The sequence below is a fragment of the Corvus hawaiiensis genome, chromosome 5 (assembly GCF_020740725.1).
Source record: "Corvus hawaiiensis isolate bCorHaw1 chromosome 5, bCorHaw1.pri.cur, whole genome shotgun sequence".
In the NCBI taxonomy this organism is placed as follows: Eukaryota; Metazoa; Chordata; class Aves; order Passeriformes; family Corvidae; genus Corvus; species Corvus hawaiiensis.
In genome coordinates this window covers 63,980,511-64,001,864 of record NC_063217.1, presented here as the reverse complement: position 1 = coordinate 64,001,864, position 21,354 = coordinate 63,980,511, and the positions used below count along the sequence as shown (strand labels likewise).

General features: G+C 44.3%; 1 protein-coding gene across 2 annotated transcripts in view; it reads right to left on the bottom strand.

Moving 5' to 3' along the window:
• Positions 1-21,354, bottom strand: part of MAML3 (mastermind like transcriptional coactivator 3) — a 267,881-nt gene that overhangs the window by 78,084 nt on the left and 168,443 nt on the right. For both annotated transcript variants that reach the window (XM_048303924.1, XM_048303925.1), the window contains exon 2: positions 6,125-7,609. In XM_048303924.1, the coding sequence (XP_048159881.1) occupies positions 6,125-7,609 (1,485 nt within the window). The remainder of the gene's footprint in view (positions 1-6,124; positions 7,610-21,354) is intronic.

The following is a 21,354-nucleotide window of genomic DNA, read 5'->3' as shown; positions in this document are numbered from 1 at the left end:
TATTATCTAAGTGCAAGCTAGGATTCAATCTGCATCATGGTTTGGTCATGCAAGATCCCAGACTGGAGAAAAAGGTATCTGAACAAGTCAAACCAAAATGCTCAGACAAGTGCTCTGCAAGCTCTGGCAACCAGTAGTGAGGCACTAAAGGCTAAATAGACAAAGTACTCTCAAGGATGGGAAACTTACTCTTTGTCTTTGGAATGAGTCTTCTCTCAAAATAAAAATGGAAAATAACAAAATCTAACTCATGAGCTGAACTCACTATCTATGTGAAAACAGGACAGGTGCTGGTTTGCAATAAACACAATGAGCACGAAGAGTTACAAAGGCCCGGGGACAATAAGAAGTTGGTTATGGCTGCTATTGCTGAAAGCAGGTGGAACAGGTCATGGGACTGGAAAGCTAAAACGAATGATGCTAACTTGCGCTTTCAGGAAAAAATGGCACAAAAAGCCCCCAAGGAAAGGGTAGCCCTCTATGTAAAAATATGCTGCTACTGGCTATAGACATTTCAAAACCACAGTGCTTCACAACTGCAATTGTAGTGCATAAAACTGAAGGAGAGTTGATTGGCACACATCGAATCATTAAACTATTGGACCTTGCTAACTAACAGGACAAACTGCATTTTACATAGCAATCTAGGTCATGTAGAAAGGAAAAGTCTAAAAAAAAAGTATAGGGGACATTTAATATACACTTTGTGCAGTCAGTAATACAAATTATCTGCATCTAAAAATAACGTAGGACATTTTCTTTACAGATGTGAATAATACACACTGTAAGTCTTCAAGAAACTAGATAAGAAGAAAATAACTCAACAATGTATTTTTATAAATCTTAAACAAATGGAGAAGTTTCTAGGAATCAAAGATTTACCACTACAACTGTGTTTTTTAAAGTGGAAAAGACCAGACACACTCTCTAGCAAGACAATGGAACAACTGGTTTCAGCTCTCTACCAGCAATGACTTGGAGGATTTAACAGTGAATCCTGGTCAGCATGGTTTCAGGACAGTAGGTTTCACCAAAGAATTTAATAGAATCATAGGGTTATTTAGGCTGGAAAAGACCTCTAACATCACCGAGTTCAGCCTTTAACCCAACACTGCCAAGTTCACCACTAAACCACAGCCCTAAGGGCCACATGTGCATGTCTCTTAAATACCCCCAGGGATGGTGAATCAATCACTTTCCTGAGCAGTCTGTTCCCATTTCCTTACAATAGGATGAGTGGTTTAGTTGGGGCATGGGAGCAATGTTCTTATACTTTGATTTTGCAAGGTTTAGGCTGGGGAAAAAAATTTGAAGAAAAACACTGCCATATGAAATGAACGAAGTTTGTATTACATTAATAAGTACACACCCACAGGTCACAAAATGAGGAAACAACAACAAAATTGGGTTTTAGGATTATGCCATGGAGATCTTAGCCAAATGCTATCCAATATTTGTTTCTAGTGATTTATGCTAACATGGCCTCCTTCCCAACACAATGGACAGATGACAGCAGGCATGGTAAGAAGGCTAGGCTATGTTCACAAATTGCCTGGTAAAATGGTCAGAATCCATCCGAGCAAATTTTGTTAACCCACCTGTCCTTAAAAGTCTACCAGAGACTGATTTCTAGGGAGCACATTTGGACTTTTGTAAAAGGCAGGCGCTGCATCTAAACTCTAAGTCAAAGCTTTTGCGGAAAGCAGTGTCTACAAGTCAAATATAACATAGACATATTCATTCATGTAGGCATTCACTACAGCTCTATAGGCAGCTCAGCAAATGATCCTCACTGTCTCCTTATTTCCATTCCAGCCTGTCTCTCCTAAAATCTGGTAAGACAGTTGTGTCTCTGTCACACTTTCATGGAGTGAATACAAATCTGTCTTTCTTCTTTACTTTCAGGTAGGCTTTTAAAAAAGGCCAAATTCCAGAACAGGAACAATCTCTTTTTCCCACTGTCCCAAAGATAACCTTCAAAAAAGTGCAAAATCTCTTTTACAATTCCGGAGAGAAACACACCTTTTCACTTCTAAAGGACAACAATGATTATATTTTGGAAATGTTCTCAGACACAGGTCTCTCCCTTTATCTTTGGCATGCAAAACCAGACTGAGCCGATGATACCTCTTGAATGTGTAAGATTAAAACAAAGGACAGATAATTAAATGTGAAGATATGCTTGCAGGATGGTGTCATTTTTCTCCTTCATTCACATCCCTACAATTTTAACAATATAAGCAGTGGTTTCAATAGGCAATAATTGTGGCATCCTCACAGTCCCATGCAGGCAAAGAGCTGCAGTCTAGTTTTATTTTTCTTACACCCATGGAGAATTCTGTTTTGTTTTGACCTCTCATTACTTGCCCTCACACACTTGGCTCCAAACATCAAATTCTGCCTCAGCCCTCCAACTTTTTTTCCATTCGGCTGCTTTTTTCTCTTACCATTATGCATTTGTATTGAACAGCTGGAACCAAGAAAGGGCATAATTAATTATTCTTAAATTTCCCAAAGAAAACGTGTTTATTTTTCTCAGTTTGAAATTACTTTTTGGTTTGAGGAAAAAGAGAAAAAAGTGCCTCCCATAAAACCTTGCATACATCTCAAAAACTTAATGGAACATTTTAGGTAAAACAACAGTGTAATTTTTGAAAAGGAGGTGGGTTCAGGCTTTCTTCCTTTCATTTCTAAAATCATATAAAAAGTCTAAACAAAGTCACTTCTGCATCTTGGTGTGGAACTGATTTCTTTTATTATCACTTGAGAGCCAGAAGAGAAGAGGACCTCTACCCCTCAAATACCTATTAAGTTAGCATCCCTGTGAAAATCTACTTGCTGGATTAGCCTATAAACTCCACCTAAGCAAAAATGGAAGAACCACCCAGAAGAAGCAAGAGCTAAAAAGGGCAACACCTGTGACAACTGGGTTTAGGGCAGATCAGGGTACATGGAGCAAGGTAAAGAGCAGGGAATTCTAAGTACGAGTTGGACCAAGTAGAGAACAGTCAGGCATGAGGGAATATTAGTAGGACAGAGTCTTGATAAGGTAGACGAGTCAGGAACGACCATGAGTTTTGCTGGATATAGATGGGTCAGGGTCTGCCTATGGTTTTAACACTCAGTTCCAGAAAAAAATCCCATTAAAATTACCTTCAGGCCACCCCTGGAAAAATCCCTGCCTCAAAAATCCAAACCAGTATCTGCTTCATGCAAAAACACCCCATCCAATGCCCCTTTGAAGAGAAACAAGGTATAGAATAAGATACAGGACTTAACGATTCAGGGCACATGGGTTGTTCAGCAACAGTGTGTAGAGGGCTACAACTGTAGTGCCAGTACCAGTCCTGGATCTCCACAGAAAAGCAAAGGACTAACACATCTGACAGGAAGAGTCTCAATACCCACAGTGCAGAGAGCCTTTAGAGAAATCCTACTTCTGCTGGATACTAGTTCTGCTAGCTAGGTTGCTAATTTAGCACTCCACCTGTCCAACCACTCATACACATATTGAACAGAAAGGCTTCCTCTCTTTACAAGAGTAGGCAGCTCAGCATGCCCAGGACACAAGCCCAAAGCCTACTCTTGTAAAGAGAGGAAGCCTTTCTGATGATGTCTAAATCAGCTTTTGGTTCTCAAATATGCCCTTGTAAGAGTAACTTGACAGAAGTATATGGTCACTGCTAACTAGATGCAATAGGTAGATTCTTTTTCCTCTTAAATACAATTTGTTAAATCACTGTGATTATTTAACACAAACATACACTTTTACAAATCTCCATCAAACCCCAAAACTATAGTTTATAGTAGAAACTATAAACTGACAGAAAGATACATTCACTTTACATTCAGAAATGTATTTCAAACTGAAGAGTGCAATATTCTTGTTTTTCATCTGTGACCACATAGTAAGCAGATAATCTGCATCAGTCTGGGTTTAACTTAACAATATCAACATTTTACCACTTTTGCAAAAACAGTAAGTTCCATCAAGCGCATCTCACAATAATAAGCTTTCTAATTTTCCACAGGAAAATGCTTTTCAGGGAAGCAGGAGAGAAAGAAGGAAGAAATTACAGTTAGAAACTTATTGTTTCAACCTTTCTCACAAAAAAATCCCTTCAGTGTAGGCAAGTGGGTTCTACAAGTAGTAAAGGGGCTTTTTGACATCTACACCAAAGCAAGAACTCCCTCATCCTGGATGGATCAATAAATGTGAATTGCACATAAAATATAACAAAGTATGGCTCTGCCTTAAGTTTCTTCTTTGTATGCCACAGAAATGACTTAATATCTGGACTTGTTTATGGAAGAATGTCTAGTTGTATTCAAATATCTAGTTTTTCCTATATTAAAAAAAAAGAGGAACTGAGTGAGATTAGATATATGAAACCTTGACTACCCATTCATATTGGGGAATTGCAGAGAGATACTAACATGAATTTCTTGACTCATGAAATAGAGAAGGTGGCATTAACTCTTTCACACAGGCAGCTCATCCTCTCAACTGTTTGATGGGTCTTTGAGTTCAACAGATTTGACAAGAGCAAAAGAAAGAAACAATAAAGCATTAGACAGCATGACCAAGCATCCTCTGCCTCTCAGTTACAAACCAACAAATCTGTAGCTCCAATTACAGTCTGAGTTCCATGTCATTATTGCAGTAGTTCTCTAGATAAGCCTTCCCAAAGAGAAGAGCCTTTAGATCACCTGTGTCTAATGCAATAGGCAAGCAGAATTAATGTAAAAATAAAAAGCTTTGAGCTGTCACCATACATCCTGAACCAAAACCAGGAGGCAGATGAACATTTCTTTTTGTTTTGCAATTAATTTTAAATAACATGTGATGTCCTCTGACCTGGTAAAGCTCCTACTCCTCCTTATTGGTTGATCCCCAAACTCCACAAGTTGAAGGAATGACAAATTTTGCTGTATTTCTACATGCATTACAGTGTGAGTCACAGTTAAACCATGCTCAGAATTAAGTATTCCTTGTAGGTGGTGTGGAAACAGCTAATTTGGTGAAAAGCTGTTATGCTAAAATGATCAACTAACAATTCTATTCGTGTATTATACACTATTAGTGTATATCAGACTTCTTGACATGTTTTGGTGGCATGTAACTTCTGTGAAGGTATCGCCTACTTTGGGAATTGATTATTAACTTTAATCCATTTTTAAACTCTACCTACTTTGGTAATTGATTACTAACTTTAATAATTTTTAAACTCTCAAAACAACATTTAGAAAATTTGTTCTTGAACCTTTCCATCACACCAGTGGCCAGATCTTTACAGGGGCTGCACAATTAAGAATACCCTGCTGACCCAGGAGGCGACAGGGCATTGATGTAACCACTATTCAAACTGGTTATTAACTCATTACAAAGCATTCCCCAAGTCTGGCAACTGCTGCACCGTAGCTTAGCGAGGAATACACGTGAGACAGTGATGCCAAAGCATTGAAGCCAAATGGCTTTAGCCTCTTGCTGAAAGACAAAACACTTTGGGTTGCTAAAGACTGCTTGAAAGTCCCAGAATAAACCATCTCATCTCATCATCATGGTCCAAGCACCACTAAAAGCATTCCGTTGTTCTTACTTTTTCAAGTCAAAACCAAAGGCACTCGGCACCCAAAATGTTCATCCTTTGTTCCCAGAGCCAAAATGCCAAAAATGCTGTTTAAAGCTGGCTTGATCTCTACCCCAAGAAGAAAGGACCAACCACTCCATCTTTTTGTTACAATGCTAACTGCACTGTGGGAAACTAAGCCATGCAGTGGTTTGGGATCCACAACCATCAAGTCTTGCATTATGAAAAAAAAAGGAAACAAACCCTCCAAGGAGAAGTGATTTCTGACCCAAAATTTCCCAGAGTGGCCCTACACACTCATCAGAGGAAGCATAGGAAAGAGCAGTGAATTAACAACAGGTCTAAAGTATAATGCAACGTAATTTCAGTTGTTTCTTAAAATGATCATGCTCCAATACCATGTGAAAAATCCAAGAAGCATCTGCAATGATATTCCATGCTTTCCAGGAGAAAGAGGAGGTGAGTGAAGGAGACTGCACAAAGAGGTACTAAGCCTTTGTATTGGCCTCTCGTTGTCGTGCACTCACACTTACCTGACCAAGGGCAGGGAGTGTTGTATATGCCATGGGCTGATTTATCATTCCTTTCTGCTTCATGATGAGCATGCGTTTTTGCTCCTCGCTCAGGTGTGCCATCTGAGCTGGCATCTGCGGCTGCTGGGATTGCTGCTGCTGGATGTATGGCATCATGGGGTTCTTCCCAGGATTTGCCATTGGTGAGGTCATCCTCTGACTCAGTTCAGTATTGAAATGGGTCAGAGGTTTGGTGTTGCCATAAGAAAGCATATTGGGCTGTTTGCTCAAGGAGTTTGTGACCAAGTTATTTGGCTGCTGACTGATCATGTTCATGTGATTTTGAGGGAGGTAGTTATTAATTGTGGTCTTCTGGGGATTGTTTGCCATAGGAGGCACTACTGGGTTTTGGTTGTTAAAGGCTTGAGAGTACATCATTGGACTATTTGGTTTGTCTGCACTGAAGGGTCCTCCGTAGGGGCTAGATGGAGGCCCCACTGGTGACCAGCTTGAGGGCTGATTTGGATGCTGTTGCTGCTTCTGCTGCATGAGCTTGGCTCTTTGCTGCTGCTGGGCTGCCATCTGCTTGAGCTGCTCAGCTGGGGACAGGTCAGCGCTCGGCAGGGACACTGGCCCAGGCCCCGATCCTGCAACAGCCGATGCTGGGTTCATCAGGAAGCCATTTCCAGAGCGTGCCTGCATCTGTCCGGGAGTGTGGGCCTGGCTGGGAGTCTGAGGGGACTGGGCAATACAGTTTGCTGGTGATCCAGCACGGACTGGGGCCGGTGGTGCGCTGGATGCAGAAGCAATGCTGGAGGCTGTGGAGATGTTGGAGAATGGAGGACCGGAAGAAGATGGTCTGACCTGGGGAGACCCTAATGGGACATGAGCAAATGGAGAATGGGATGGATCGCTTTTTACGCTTGCACTCTCCTGGGTCTCTGTGGCAGGCCTGGGTAATTCGGGCTCCTTCTTCTCTTCAAAGTCTTCATTGAACAAATCCTGTATATCATCTTCTGGGACAGTGTTCGCCAGCTCATCTATGAGCTCCTGCCACTCCTGATCATTTAGGTTAATGTCTGAGAAGAGCTTGTTCTGATTTGAAAGAGATGTTTCAGAAGTGTCTATGCAGCTGGAGTCATCCAAAGGCTCTTGCTTTAGTTCCTTGTTCTGCAGGATGTTAAAACTATCATCCAGCTCATTGCAGCCATTAACAGGGACCTTTATCTCGGAAAGCCCACCATTTTCAGCCAAGCCTTCTAGACCACTCCTGTGACTTCCACTGTTCTGCAGGGGCAGAGAAGCTTTCATGTCAAGCTGGTGAAGAGGAGAAACAGCAGGCAAAGGCAAATTAATGGGCAAGCTGTTGATTGCCTCAATGCTTGACACATCCTTTCGTGTCCGCTTGCTGGTCGGAGAAAAGTTCCCATCACAAACTCCGTTCTGCTGTTCTCCATTGAGAGGTGAACGTGTGCCTTCCAACTTCCTTTTGACTGTCTCTTGAAGCTTAAAGAAAATAAGAGGAAAGAAAAAATTAACCATTTGCAGATGCAAAAAAAGTGCTCATGGGCACTGTGACAAGATACTCCTCATCAAGCCAGTGACAGTAAGTTTTAAAACTGATTAGGAAGTTCCTCTGATTTCATTCTTATGCTTGATCAATTTGAAAACACAGTATAAAAAAACCCAAACAACCAAACACCTCCCCCTGCCCCAAACCAAACCTTCCCTTGACTAGGAAAGCAGAACCGTAAAATAAGTCTGTGCTTTCCAAGCCAAGTCTGTGCTAACGTCCAAGAAATTTAGGGAGCAAGTTGACTAATTCAGCTTGTTAGTGCCTAATACAGGGATGAGATTTAAGCAGTGTGCCTAACACAGTGAGGACTCTTAAATTGGAACAAAAAAAGAAAAAAGGAATCACTAAAATTTACTTTTCCCTCTGAAATTCTTTTTGTTGGAAGTTTCTAGAAGCTTCTTTAAATATAACTGCAATACAATTGATTGACTACTTATATTGAAATGTGTTGTTGACAAAAAACATTTTTAATATAGTTTCATTTGATTAGCCCTCTGTTCTTGGCTAACATATTGAGAATCACTTTTAAGGGAGGAAAAAATATATCCACCCTAGAAAATAGAAGGCACTTTGCATAACGTTAACTCAATCAAATAATGAAAAAAAAAGGAAATCAGCTGTGTGCTAGGAGCTAACATAAAATGTAAATAGCTAACAGAAATAATAGCAAGATAAGTCTCCAGAAAAGCAAATAAATTGGAATATAAGAATTTTATAAAATATAATGTGTTAACATCAGCTTTAAGTCAGGTTAAAGAAGCATAGCAAAGAACTGTAACAAGGTACAGTCCTCCCCACTCACACCCAAGTTGAGTCCTTCACTTACGTACCAGGCTAAAAAAAGCATCTCTCTTCAGCTAAGGCAAAAAACAATAGTGGGGAGGAGAGGAAGCAAAGAGGTCACAGCTCTAGCAAATGCCTTCAGGACACACTTGCATCCTTGATACTAGAACAATAGAAGACAAAATACTGAAAGATTTTATCAATTTTTAAAGTATTCTTACTGGTAGGAAAGTCCCAGATACGAAGCTCCCACCCCTTCCCTAACCTAGAGGTCCTCAACCTTCTTTCTTTTCACAATCCAGATCCCATTTATTTCTCCCATCCCAGAGGGCTGGTTCCCCTTTCATCCCATGTATAAGACAGGCAAGCAAATCCATATCTTGCTCAGGATTTGGAGGGAGTGGTTCTGGGAAGGCTGTGCCCTCCTCCTGCCCCTCAGGCCAGCGTGGCCTGTTTCAGCACACAATGCAGAGGGATGTGGCTGGCACAGGCATTGCTGCAGCCACAGCTGAGCATGCATGGGACACCAAGCTACTGGTGAGGCTGCTCTTCTGCAGAGAACCAAGCAGAAAGGCAAGGCTGTGGGTCTAAGCAGACCATCAATTCTTTGATTTGCACTGGAGCAGAACAGTTTTTTAATGTAGGAAATCAATTAACATGTGAATAAGAGTCGCCAGTGGGTCACTGTTGGCATAAGTGACTGAGACTTTGCTGCCTGTTCTGCCTTGCACAAAGCCAGCATGTGCCAAGCTCCCACAGGCAGAAATTCCTCCACTTCTTGGCTTCTGTGGTGCCACATAGACCAGCTGAGTGGTGACCACAGCCTCTGCCACATGGCTGATCTCTTCCTCTGGTGTCTGCTCTTAAAACTCTGAATTTGGAGAGTTGTGGATGTTGATCTTGGAGATGAGAAAGTCCTGGGCAGATCTTTATAGCACCTTCCAGTTCCCAAAGGGCACACAAGAAAGCTGGAGAAGGACTATCTCCAAGTGATAGGATAAGGGGGAATGGCTTCAAACTGATAGAGTGTGGGTTTAGATATTAGGAAGAAATTCTTCCCTGTGAGGATGGTGAGGCACTGGCACAGGTTGCTTAGAGAAGCTGTGGATGTCCTGTCCCTGGAAGTGTTCAAGGCCAGCCTGGATGAGGCTCTGAGCAACCTGGTCTAGTGGAAGGTGTCCCTGCCTATGGCAAGGAGGTTGGAATTAGATGATTTTTAAGGTCCCTTCCAACTTAGACCATTCTGTGAATTTATGCCTGTGCAGCACTGCCTCTGTGCACCCTGAGACTCTTCCCTCCCCAGTTTCTGGAGATGAGGGAACAGCCCAGCCAGTGGTTTGCATACGAAGTTCCTCTCCCTGTGTTGCAGGCTGTGATGAGGAACCAGCCTGCAGCAATGTGGAGGTCAGGAAGGCTGTGAGCATATTTTGGGTCTCCCTATCAAGTCCCTGTCACTGTGTTACCACTCCTCTCCCACCTGCAGCAGCTCTTGTCCCCATGAGCTCTGCAGATGCAGGTGGGAATGCACACTGTGCCACTCTCTCTGGATTAATGCCTGGCATAGACAGGTTTATCAGCCATAGTCTGCAGGAACCCACTAGGCTGCAGAGTGCAGAGCCCTGCAGGAAAGGACCACCTTCTCAGCTCTGTGCCACGGCAGCAGAGCTCTGGGTGCTTGCCCAGAGGTGGTAATTGCCTCAATCTGTGCCAGTTAGCAGCCATGTGGAAAGGAAGTCAACACCCAAGACTGGTGTGAAGGATCAAAATCAGATCCCACAAGGGGACTTATGGTATAGGTCTCACCTCTGCTCCCTCCCTACCCTAAAAACCCATGTTAAGCTGAACACCAGTGTGTGTGACATTACAGCTCCCTGCTGCTTTTTGAGTTGTGTATCTGCCGTGCTGCAGAATCCTACAGTTGAGTTTGTTCCACTGATCTTTATATAACCCTGGATCAGACCCTGGAGACAGGAAAGGATGGTACAGATGCGGTAATGGCACAGCAGCACAGCTCCAGGGCAAGAAAAGAAAAAGCATGAGCTGGCCTCAAGTGCAGGTGGTCAGTTGATATAATGGGTTAAAATAGCATATTTAAATATTGCGCTAATGGGCCACTCACACAATTTACAGCTGAAATCACCCATTTCAACTCCTAAGCCATCTCACTACAGAGTCACTATTGCCACATCAGAAAAACATTCACCAAACAGCAAGTGACTCAAGACCAAACTCAATGGGCATACACAGGCAAAAACAGGATTTGAAGAAATGTTCAAAATGTGTCGTGGCCCTTTACCCCAAGTTCATATTGACCAAATGCTGGGTTAAAGTAAGAACGGGACCTGGTGGCAGGCTTCTCATCATGAAGTAAAGTTCCTATAAGGAAAAGATGGGAAAAAAGTTGTCTTAAGGCAGGGAGTAGTCACAGTAATTATCTCCTGAGGAATACAAGCAAACTGACTCCATACATTTTGCAAGTTTGAATGAATCCTTGACAAAATACTGGTAAGAGTGATATGCTTTCACATGGTTTCACGCTTTCAGGTTTATTTTATCCTGAATCTATCACCTTATTTGTATATGAATGTTCATCAAAAGAATCTATCTAGTCTGGCAAATAACCAGCCCTAAAAATATCAGTTCCTAAAGTTTCATCATGTGCTGGAACTTGGATGTCCCCTTCTACAAATATACAGTGACTTTAGTGAAAGTAAAAGCAGGCCCAGTATATAAATATTAATAAACATGTTTATTATGCATTACAACAAAAAGCAGCTTGACATGGAAACTATTTTCTATCAAATATGAAGCTTACAGAAGTTGTGCCTTGTTGCAAAAAGAAATTAAACCTCTTCTAAGTTTGTACCTCCACATTGTTCTCCTTCAGAGACTTTAGGACTTGGTAGGTTAACAGGCACTAATCTTTTTATTTTCTTTTTTTGCTCATTGAAAAACTGTAGGTAGACAAAAACTTAACATGAAAGGTTTGTTTGAAGGCAACATGCTGGGTACAACCTTTGCAGGTGGGGAAGCACCTTGATTCCAGCATTTTGGAGGAGTTGGGAGCCATAACAATAGATGTATCTTCTTTTTCTGAGGTACAACACAGAAATACCCTTATCAAATGATTTCAATGAAAACTTTCCTTTTCATATCTTGATTTCATTCCCAATCACCACGTTAACTCTTGGATGGTTTGGATATCCTACACTGAGCATATACTGGCAAACAGTTTACCACCACCAGGATTCCACAGTGTCTTAGACTAAAACCTCAGCACTTCCCTCTATAAACACAATCCCTGAAGTAAAATAGTATCTCTTAAAGTACCCTCCTTCTCCTTCCTAGTACAAATACACAGTTTGTGCATGTTTTACAGCATGCATCATGAAGATATTAGCAGGAGCTGAGAGATTTATGTCTAGGAGCAGAAGGCTGTTGCCACATAAAAAAAAAGGAAAATGTTAAAATCAAAGGAAAATATTAAAATAAAACAACCCCCTTGCCAGCTTCATAAGCCTTTAGCTTTAATCACACAAAATATTTGGCTGATGAATCTTCATTTCACAGCGGTTTTCTACCCCAAAGCAAAAGAGGGTGAAGCAGGACTCTCGATTCTTTATATGCCTTTGGAGAAACTCCAGTTGCAGAGTGAGAAAAGGTCAAATTTGGCACGTTGACTTTTTAAATCACTTTCAGTTGGAGGAGAGGCAGGGGGACAGAAGCTGTGCACGCAAATGCACACTGACCCGAACAGTCTAATCCAACCCATCCTGAAATCCTCGGCAGAGCTTCTTGGACATGCCGTGACAGACCCAATAGATAAACAAGACTGTGTGGAGGCTGTTGGCAGGGCTTTCATCTGTGAGGAGAAGCTGCTCCGCTTCATCTCACCAGCAGCAATTCATTTTTCAAAAGAAATGAGACAGAGGTACTGTTGTTATAGCAACAGCCGAGCCACTTACTAGCCCATCCTCCACTGTGGAGCTGCCTTTGGTGGGTGGCTGTTCCAGTCGTCCATGGGGAGTGACTGGGGCTGTGGCAGCAGAATAGTCGTTTCATTGCTTCTTAAAAAAACCCCAACACAAAAACCAGGAGGAGGTGGGGAAGCCGAGAGGCTAAATTCTCTCTATGCCAATAGAAGTTGGACATGATTCACAGGGTCTAACACAGGTCCACCTCTCCTCTGTGAGCCCCCAGATGAGGCTGATATCACTTTTACAGGTGTTTTTGTGTACCAGCTACATGTAGCCACTGACTTTCCCTAGGGCAGCTCCAGCCACTTCAATACAAGGGCAACAACTCTGAGAGGTCTGGTCCACTTGGCTCCCCAGCTCTGCTGGAACATGCCCTGCTCTGGAGCTATCTTTGCTCCCTGTGGAAAAGCAGAGAAACTAGCCAATGCTGAAATTCTTCCACAGAGAATATGCATGTGTAGAAAAAACAAGAGTTATCATCTTCTCCACATGCTCTTCTGTGACTCTTTCTGTTAAAAATTGTTCTTTTCAGTTCTTCATGTTGCATGAGTCTGGCCCACCAGTCATCGTGACCTTCAGTTCCTTTCCATGAAATGAATTCAAGTCTTGGCCCTTCCTCCAGGGTTTCTACTCTCCCTTCCATCAGTGTGTCTGTTCCTGAGTTTGCCCCACCTTTCTTCTCCCTTTTTCTGCTAGAGCTTCTCCAGAAAGATCTTGATACTTTTTACCTCCAACGGGGAGTACTTACCATGAGCTCTGCCAAACACCACCCCAATTCAGCAGCCTCCAGCCTGCAACCTGATGACTGAGTCAAGTTTGCTACTTAACTTGTGCTGCACACAAAGCCTATCAACAATTTAGGAAGTGTCCCAGGGGTGGCCGTGAAGTGACACTAAGCAAGTGAATTTGACAAGACAGCATCTGAGATCAGTAAGGAATAATCATCATTGCCATTTGCATGCCAGCAATTCAGCTTCAGCGTTTGAAAAGATTTTTTGCACTCACCTCCTTGCTGTATCACCTCTGACACTGCCATTCTAAAGTCAGTGTTGCCAGAGTGCCACTGCCTGAGGTACAGCCACATCTTGTCACCAGTGTTTTAAGTCCACCAGCTCCATAGTGGCCTCCCAATGACACCTGCTCCAGTGTCCTGCAGAGGTGGTGGGGATCACAGGACCTGTTTCAAAAACCCGTTGGAACTGACCTCAGACAAGCAGCCAAGCAAAGTGGAGGCGAGTTACATATCACCACTTCCCACAAATGAAAGTATTTCATGCATCCAATCACTCCCCTACTATTTGAATTTCCTCATGCTGCTGAAAGCATGGCACTGATGCCTGCTAACTCGCAGGATGAAGCCTGATGTAGCAAATTGATTTTGGAGCACAACTGCTCATTTAAAGCACATGCTGTGCTCTTCCACGCTAGGCCTGGCTGCCCAGCTCTTGTTGGCCAGGGCAATGTTTCAGATATGCAGGAAATTCACGTGAAATCTGTCTGAAGTTGGTAAAATCTCATCCTGCCAACCTAGCCAGTAACCTGTACAACTCTGCAGGCTCACAGAGTAACCTCTGCCCCAGGGAAGGGGTCAACCTTTTGCCCCTTACGCTGCAAAGGGCTGCTGGGGACTCTTGTCATCACCGTTGTTTTTGCCATCAGTCACCAGAAGAACGAAACACCTCGCAGTAATAGAAAAATGATGATCAAGGCACTGGCTAAACCTGCAAGAGCTAACAGGGAGAAAACCAACCTACTTCCTCACATTTTAGCCAGTCAGACAGAAAGGGTTTCTCACTGAAGAGTGAGAGTAAAAAGTCATGGTGCCTGGATGCAAAGTTGAACCTGAGTTGATGGACAGTCTTTTAGACTAATGACGCTTCTCGCAATTTACGTATTTAAACCGCGTGGAAAGGCGGGAATTGCCTTTTGTCCCAGCTCGCCTGCCGGAAGGTGGGGGGGCCTCGGAGCCTCCGGGCCCCGCTGGGCCAGGCCGGGCCCCCTGCTACCTTCCCCTTTTCCCAACGCCGCAGCACGGACCCTGGATCTCTGGGGGAGGAACTATCCCAGAGCCGCAGGCAGCTAAAACCAGCCATAGTCTGCCACACAGCTAAACCCATCCGGCGTGACTTCTTGGGACTGGTGGGTCCCTCTCCTCTCCACGCGGAGCTGGTGGAGCCAGCAGGAGCCGGTGCAGCCTCCTTTCTGCAGCCAGCACACTTGGCGCTAAACTGAGGAAGACACCATGCAGCCAGGAGCACAGAGGGAGCGAGGCTTTCTTCCACTGTAAAGCCAGAACAAGAACACTCTTCAGCATGGTGGTTTCAGAGCCAGAGAGAAAGAGAAAGTGAGTCATGTGAGACAAAGCTGAAAATGGCAACCAGAGAAAAGAGGGCGGTGCTGCGTTTTTCGCGCGTAGCTTAAAAAAACTTTCTTGCCTGCCGTGGTAAGAAACTGTAATATCACAATCTGTTTGTCTCTTTAATCCATTTGAAGTACATGGGGGGATGGAGAATTCATGTGTGGCCCGTGAAGACTCTGAAGAGTGCCTATGCCAGGCTATATAAAAGCAGTGAGAGGCTTTTAGAGACTTGTGGGGAAGAAGGCCTTTGTGTTCGGGTCAAAATAACTCATCCTTAAAAAGATTAATAACCCCATGTGATGGCCCATGTTTGGCAGTGTGAAGGAACTGAGATTTTTCATGGAAGAGATGTTTTTACACCAGAGCAGATTGTTTCTTTCTGGGTGGGTCTGCTGTTGGTGGCAGTTTAGGAACCACATGAAGCAGAAGAAACCCTTTTTTCCTTAAGCATAAAAGAGAGACTTTTCAAGAATTGCAACACTGACTAAAACCCCAGGTTCTGTTATCCTTTGTGCAAGTTGAGTATAAGTGAGAGAAGTGCTGGAAAAAAGGGGAGGTTTGGTTTAATTTTTTGTTATTTCTTTTTACTTTTAATTCTGTTAGTAATAAACTTTTTTCTTTGTACAGCAACTGTTTCAGTTTGAACCTGTTTTACCTCGCAGCTCTCAAGTTTTCCTCAATATTTTCTTATTTTCCCCTTATGAAAATAACAGATTTCGTGTGCTTGACGCTTAGCTGCGTCAAACCACGACAAGAGCACAAATTATTTAATGGATGGAATGCTGTTATCATTGTCAAAGAGCCTTCCTGCCCAAGTATATGATCTACATGTATGTATGATCTACTCCTCTTCAGATCCATCTAATTTAATCTTGCTTCGGCCCTGTACTAGTTTGAAAACGAACCAGTGGGAGGCACCAAGTCAGAATAACAATTTAATAGGGAAATTAAAGAAAAGGAAAAAATAAAAGAAAACCCTGGTTCAAACTGACAGAGTCAGGATACAACCTGACACCCTGTTAGTCAGGGTGGTGGTAGCAGTCTGGTAGAATGGTGGCTGCAGTCCTCCTGAAGTGCTGGATGTGGTTCTGTTGAAGCAGTGATCCTGTAGAAGGGTTTGCTCTTCCTCGGAAGGTTCAGTGGTGGCTATGTAGCTCCTGTCCTCTGGAAATCCAGTGGAAAGGGTTGTCTCTGGTGTTCGGAATCTCAGATTATATCCAGGATGGAATGCTTGCTTGGTTCCTCCCTCTGGGTGGAGCATCTCACAATGGGATGATGAGTCATGAGGCCAAGTGTTGATTAGGCTCATTAACAGAAGATAGTCCAGAGGGAGTTATCTCTGAGTCATGCAGCAGGGCATTGATGGGCCATTAACAGAAAGATAGTCTGGGGCAGAAGGCAAGGAAACACTGCCCCACCTGGTTTCAGCATCTCATGCGGATGGTAATAGAATACACTGCAACCCAGAACATTATCCACCCCTTATTCAATTACCATCTACATCATCCCAAATCAATACCATCCTTAAACTCTACACACACACACACACACACACACACATATATATACAATGAAACCCTACACACAGTTCACACCTGGTATACAACAGGTTTCCTCATCTTTCTGCATTACCTGCCAAGTGTAACCGGGTCCTTGAGCAAAGACAATCCTACGGATGGGTTTGCCTTTGCCTGAGGTGGGATTAATCCAAACAGTCTTTCCTAAAATACCTCTCAGGTGTACCACAGGGACTCTATCTCCATCCACTGTGTGCAAGGGTTCAGACTCAGTGGGACCAGCTCAACTGATGGACCCTTGGGTATTGACCACCCAGGTGGCCTTTGCTAAGTTCACTTCCCAATTTTTGAAGGTCCCCCCACCAAGTGCCTTCAGGGTGGTTTTAAGTAGTCCATTGCAGCGTTCAACTTTCCCAGCAGCTGGTGCATGATAAGGGATATGATATATCCATTCGATACTGTGTTCTGTGGCCCAGGTGATTATGAGGCTGTTCTTAAAATAAGTCCCATTGTCTGACTCAATCCTCTCAGGGGTGCCATGTCTCCACAAGACTTGCTTTTCCAGGCCCAAGATGGTGTTCCGGGCTGTAGCATGAGGCACAGGTTAAGTCTCCAGCCATCCAGTGGTTGCTTCAACCATGGTCAACACGTAGCACTTGCCTTGGTGGGTCTGGGGAAGTGTGATGTAGTCAACTTGCCAGGCTTCCCCATACCTATACTTTGACAGTCGTCTACCGTACCACAGAGGCTTCACCCGCTTGGCCTGTTTGATTGCAGCACAGGTCTCGCAACTGTGGATGACCTGTGAGATGCTGTCCACGGTAAGGTCCACCCTCAGTCACGGGCCCATCGGTATGTTGCATCTCTCCCCTGATGACCAGAGGCATCATGGGCCCAACGAGCTAGGAATAATTCTCCCTTGTGCTGCCAGTCCAGATCCACCTGAGATACTTTCACCTTGGCAGCTTGGTCCACCTGCTCATTGTTGCGATGCTCTTCATTAGCCCGAATCTTGGGTACGTGCGCATCCATGTGTCGAACCTTCAAGGTCAGCCTCTCTACTTGGGCGACGATGTCCTGCCAAATCTCAGCGGCCCAGATTGGTTTTCCTCTGCGCTGCCAGTTGGCCCTCTTCCACCTTTCCAGCCAACCCCACAGAGCATTGGCTACCATCCATGAATTAGTGTAGAGGTAGAGCTTTGGCCACTTCTCTCTTTCAGCTATGTCCAGAGCTAATTGGACAGCTTTGAGTTCAGCAAATTGGCTCGATCCACCTTCTCCTTCAGTAGCTTGTGCAACTTGTTGTGTGGGGCTCCATACAGCGGCTTTCCATTTCCAGATAGTGCCTACAATTCGGCAGGAACTATCAGTGAAGAGGGCATATCGTCTTTCAGACTCCGGTAGCTCATCACATGGTGGGGCTTCCTCGGCACGTGTCACTTGCTCTTCCTCTCCTTCAGAAGATAATCCAAAAGTCTCACCTTCAGGCCAGTTTGTTATGATTTCCAGAATCCCAGGGCGATTTGGGTTTCCAATACAGGCACGCTGCGTGATGAGGGTGATCCATTTGCTCCAAGTAGCATCGGTGGTGTGATGCGTGGAAGGAACCTTTCCCTTGAACATCCAACCCAGCACTGGTACTCAGGGTGCCAGAAGCAACTGTGCTTCTGTGCCAATTACTTCTGAGGCAGCTTGAACTCTACCTGGCTAGAGGAAGGGCCTCTCTATTCCTGGTCATGGTACACGTTGCTTCCTTCTGGTGAATATGCTCCCGAGATCCCTTCAAGAGGATCGGTCACATTATCATTCCTATACCATCTGGAGTTCTGTGCATGAGAGACTGGAGCAGCGTTGACTCTAGATGAGCTTCTTGTGGTAGTTGTCCCTCTTTTTAGTTCACGTACCCTGACCGCTAAGGAGGAGGTGGGTTTTCCATGCCACTTACTCATGTCTTCTCCATGTTCCTGAAGGAAAAACCAGAGATTATCTCATGGAGTGTATCCTCTCTCCCTGGCTGGGGGACGCCTGCTCCTAATGTCAGAGACTCTTGTTGGTTCTGGCAAGATGTGGTAAATCTCTTCCTTAAGTTCCTTTTTCAGTTTCTGATGGCCTTCTTCAATCAAGCTCCGGACTTGCTCAGCCAGCCTTGTTTCCATGGATGAGACGTGGGTGCGAAATGGGGCTGTGACGGTGTCCTCATAAATCCTCAGTTTGTTGACCAAGATGCCCAGCCTGTCCTCACCTTCCCTCCATTGCAGCGTTGCCAGGTAATGGGAGTATATCTCTGGTCCAAGGCGTGCGAACCTCAACCACATCTGTGACGTGCACTGGACACCATCTGGGCTCTTAGGAAATCTCTTGTCTTCTGAGAAAATGATCTCCAGCACAGCCAATTCCCTCAGGCACCGGATACCTTGTTCCATTGTGCTCCATTTTCATTGGTGCACCTGGAGGTCTTCTTTACAAAGGTACCTGTCCCTTAAACTTGTAAGCAGTCGCTGCCAGAAGCTGAGAGTTTCTTGGGTTCTCCTGATCCCGTGGTCAATCACCACATCCCGGGACAGAGATCCCAGTTGCCTGGCCTCACTTCCGTCCAGAATGGTGTCATTGGCTGCAGCGTCCCAGATGCGGAGCAGCCAGGTCAGGATGGACTCGTTCATCTGGCGGGTGAATTCCCTCCGCAGGTCACGCAGCTCACCCAGGGATAGCAACCAAGTGATGATCTCTGGCTCTGTTTCTTCTGCTGGGTGCGAAGGTCCTGCTGCATCCTCGTTGGTCACTATGCGGACTGATTTGCTTTTTGATTTCTTCTTCTGGACGGGGGCAACTGCAATCGGTTTAGGCTGTTCTGGTCCACTGACAGTTTGCGTGGAGACGCTGATGGTGCTTTTGGTTCCTTTCTCCTCTGTGACAGTTTGCTTAGACATGGATGCTGTTGTTTTGCATTTGGTTTCTTTCTCCTCTGTGACAGTCTGCGTAGAGATGGACACTGTTGCTTTGCTTTTGGTTCCTTTCTCTGTGACAGTCTGCGTAGACATGGACACTGTTGCTTTGCTTTTGGTTCCTTTCTTCTTTGTGAAAAGCTGTATAGACATGGTGTTTGTTGCTTTGCTCCTTTTTCCCTCCTCCTCAAGCAGACGTTGCACCACACCAAGTAGCGTTTTGTTTCTAAGCATGGTGTACACAATGAAGGCCATAGAGAAAAAAAAGAATAGAACTGACAAGAAGATCATACCATCCTTAACATCCAGAGGGAACTCAATATTTTCAAAAACTGCTGTGCCTGGCCTGAAAGGCTGGAAGAAACCACTCTCTACTCTTCCCACCAGGGGCTGGGTGTGATTGCTGAGGAGATCCCAGACATAGCAGCCCAGACTAGGACAGCCAAACAAAACTGAGTATATATTCCGAATGGTATTCATCGCCTCGCAGGTTATTATGCTATAGACATAATAAACCAATAAAGAAATTCTTATACCATTCCCTGGTTTTAACAGGAGCAATACAACAGGCAGGTAGTTCTCCATGTGAGGAAAAATATAGAGACCAGGATACAGTATCCATATAGACAAGCTGAGCACCACGGTGAATAGGTTTCTGTTTATACAAAATTGTAATTCTGACTTTCTCTCAGAGCAAGCCCCACACTGGGCACCAAAATATGTACTAGTTTGAAAACGAACCAGTGGGAGGCACCAAGTCAGAATAACAATTTAATAGGGAAATTAAAGAAAAGGAAAAAATAAAAGAAAACCCTGGTTCAAACTGACAGAGTCAGGATACAACCTGACACCCTGTTAGTCAGGGTGGTGGTAGCAGTCTGGTAGAATGGTGGCTGCAGTCCTCCTGAAGTGCTGGATGTGGTTCTGTTGAAGCAGTGATCCTGTAGAAGGGTTTGCTCTTCCTCGGAAGGTTCAGTGGTGGCTATGTAGCTCCTGTCCTCTGGAAATCCAGTGGAAAGGGTTGTCTCTGGTGTTCGGAATCTCAGATTATATCCAGGATGGAATGCTTGCTTGGTTCCTCCCTCTGGGTGGAGCATCTCACAATGGGATGATGAGTCATGAGGCCAGGCGTTGATGTACTCATTAACAGAAGATGGTCCAGAGGGAGTTATCTCTGAGTCGTGCAGCAGGGCATTGATGGGCCATTAACAGAAAGATAGTCTGGGGGCAGAAGGCAAGGAAACACTGCCCCACCTGGTTTCAGCATCTCATGCGGATGGTAATAGAATACACTGCAACCCAGGACAGGCCCAATAGGGTAAACACTGACAAAGCAGTAACCTCGTTGCTTTGGGAGTGCCAGCACTGCTCCATTTGTGCAAAAGTCTTAGTGAAGGTGCTAAGAGCCTGCAAACTGAACTACTGAGCTGGCCGTGCCTACTCGTGCCTCTCACACCCAGCAGCAGAGCTCTACTCTCTCTGGAAGTGTCCTTGCAGATGGCATGAGCTGCATTTTCAGGGTGTGTTATGAGGATTTAGTCAAGCAACCTCTAACTGACTTGTCTGGCAGTTGCTCTGGTAAGTCTTCACCCTTGGAAAACATTTCCAGTCTGCTTTGTATCTGGACAGAAGACAGGCTATGATAAAAAGAAGACATTGGAGATTATTAAAGCTGTGCCTCCAAACGAACTCCTACAAATCAGGGTAGAAACGATATGCAGGAACCTCTTGTATTTTAATTTAAGAACCAGCAAAACAACATACCCAGAGTTGTTGCACATGCACCATAGCTACTCAGTAGCTCTTTAAACTGTGTATGTGACATGAGGAATGGTTTCCTGGGGAAAATTTTGTCCTAGTTCATCCTTGGATGAGCACAAGTCATAGCAGGGTAGTGAAATACGCTGTTGGCATCTTGCCTGACTAGCAAAGGTGTATGTGGGACATGAAAGCATTCCTGTCCTCTGCAAAGGAGGAGCAGCTGTGTGACAGCCTCTGCTTTCCTTGTCATTAAGGCACCAGTAGGATGTGAGCCCTGTTCCTGACTTCAGAACTGACAGACTAAAACCTTGTCCAACTGATGTAAGGGAAAAGCCC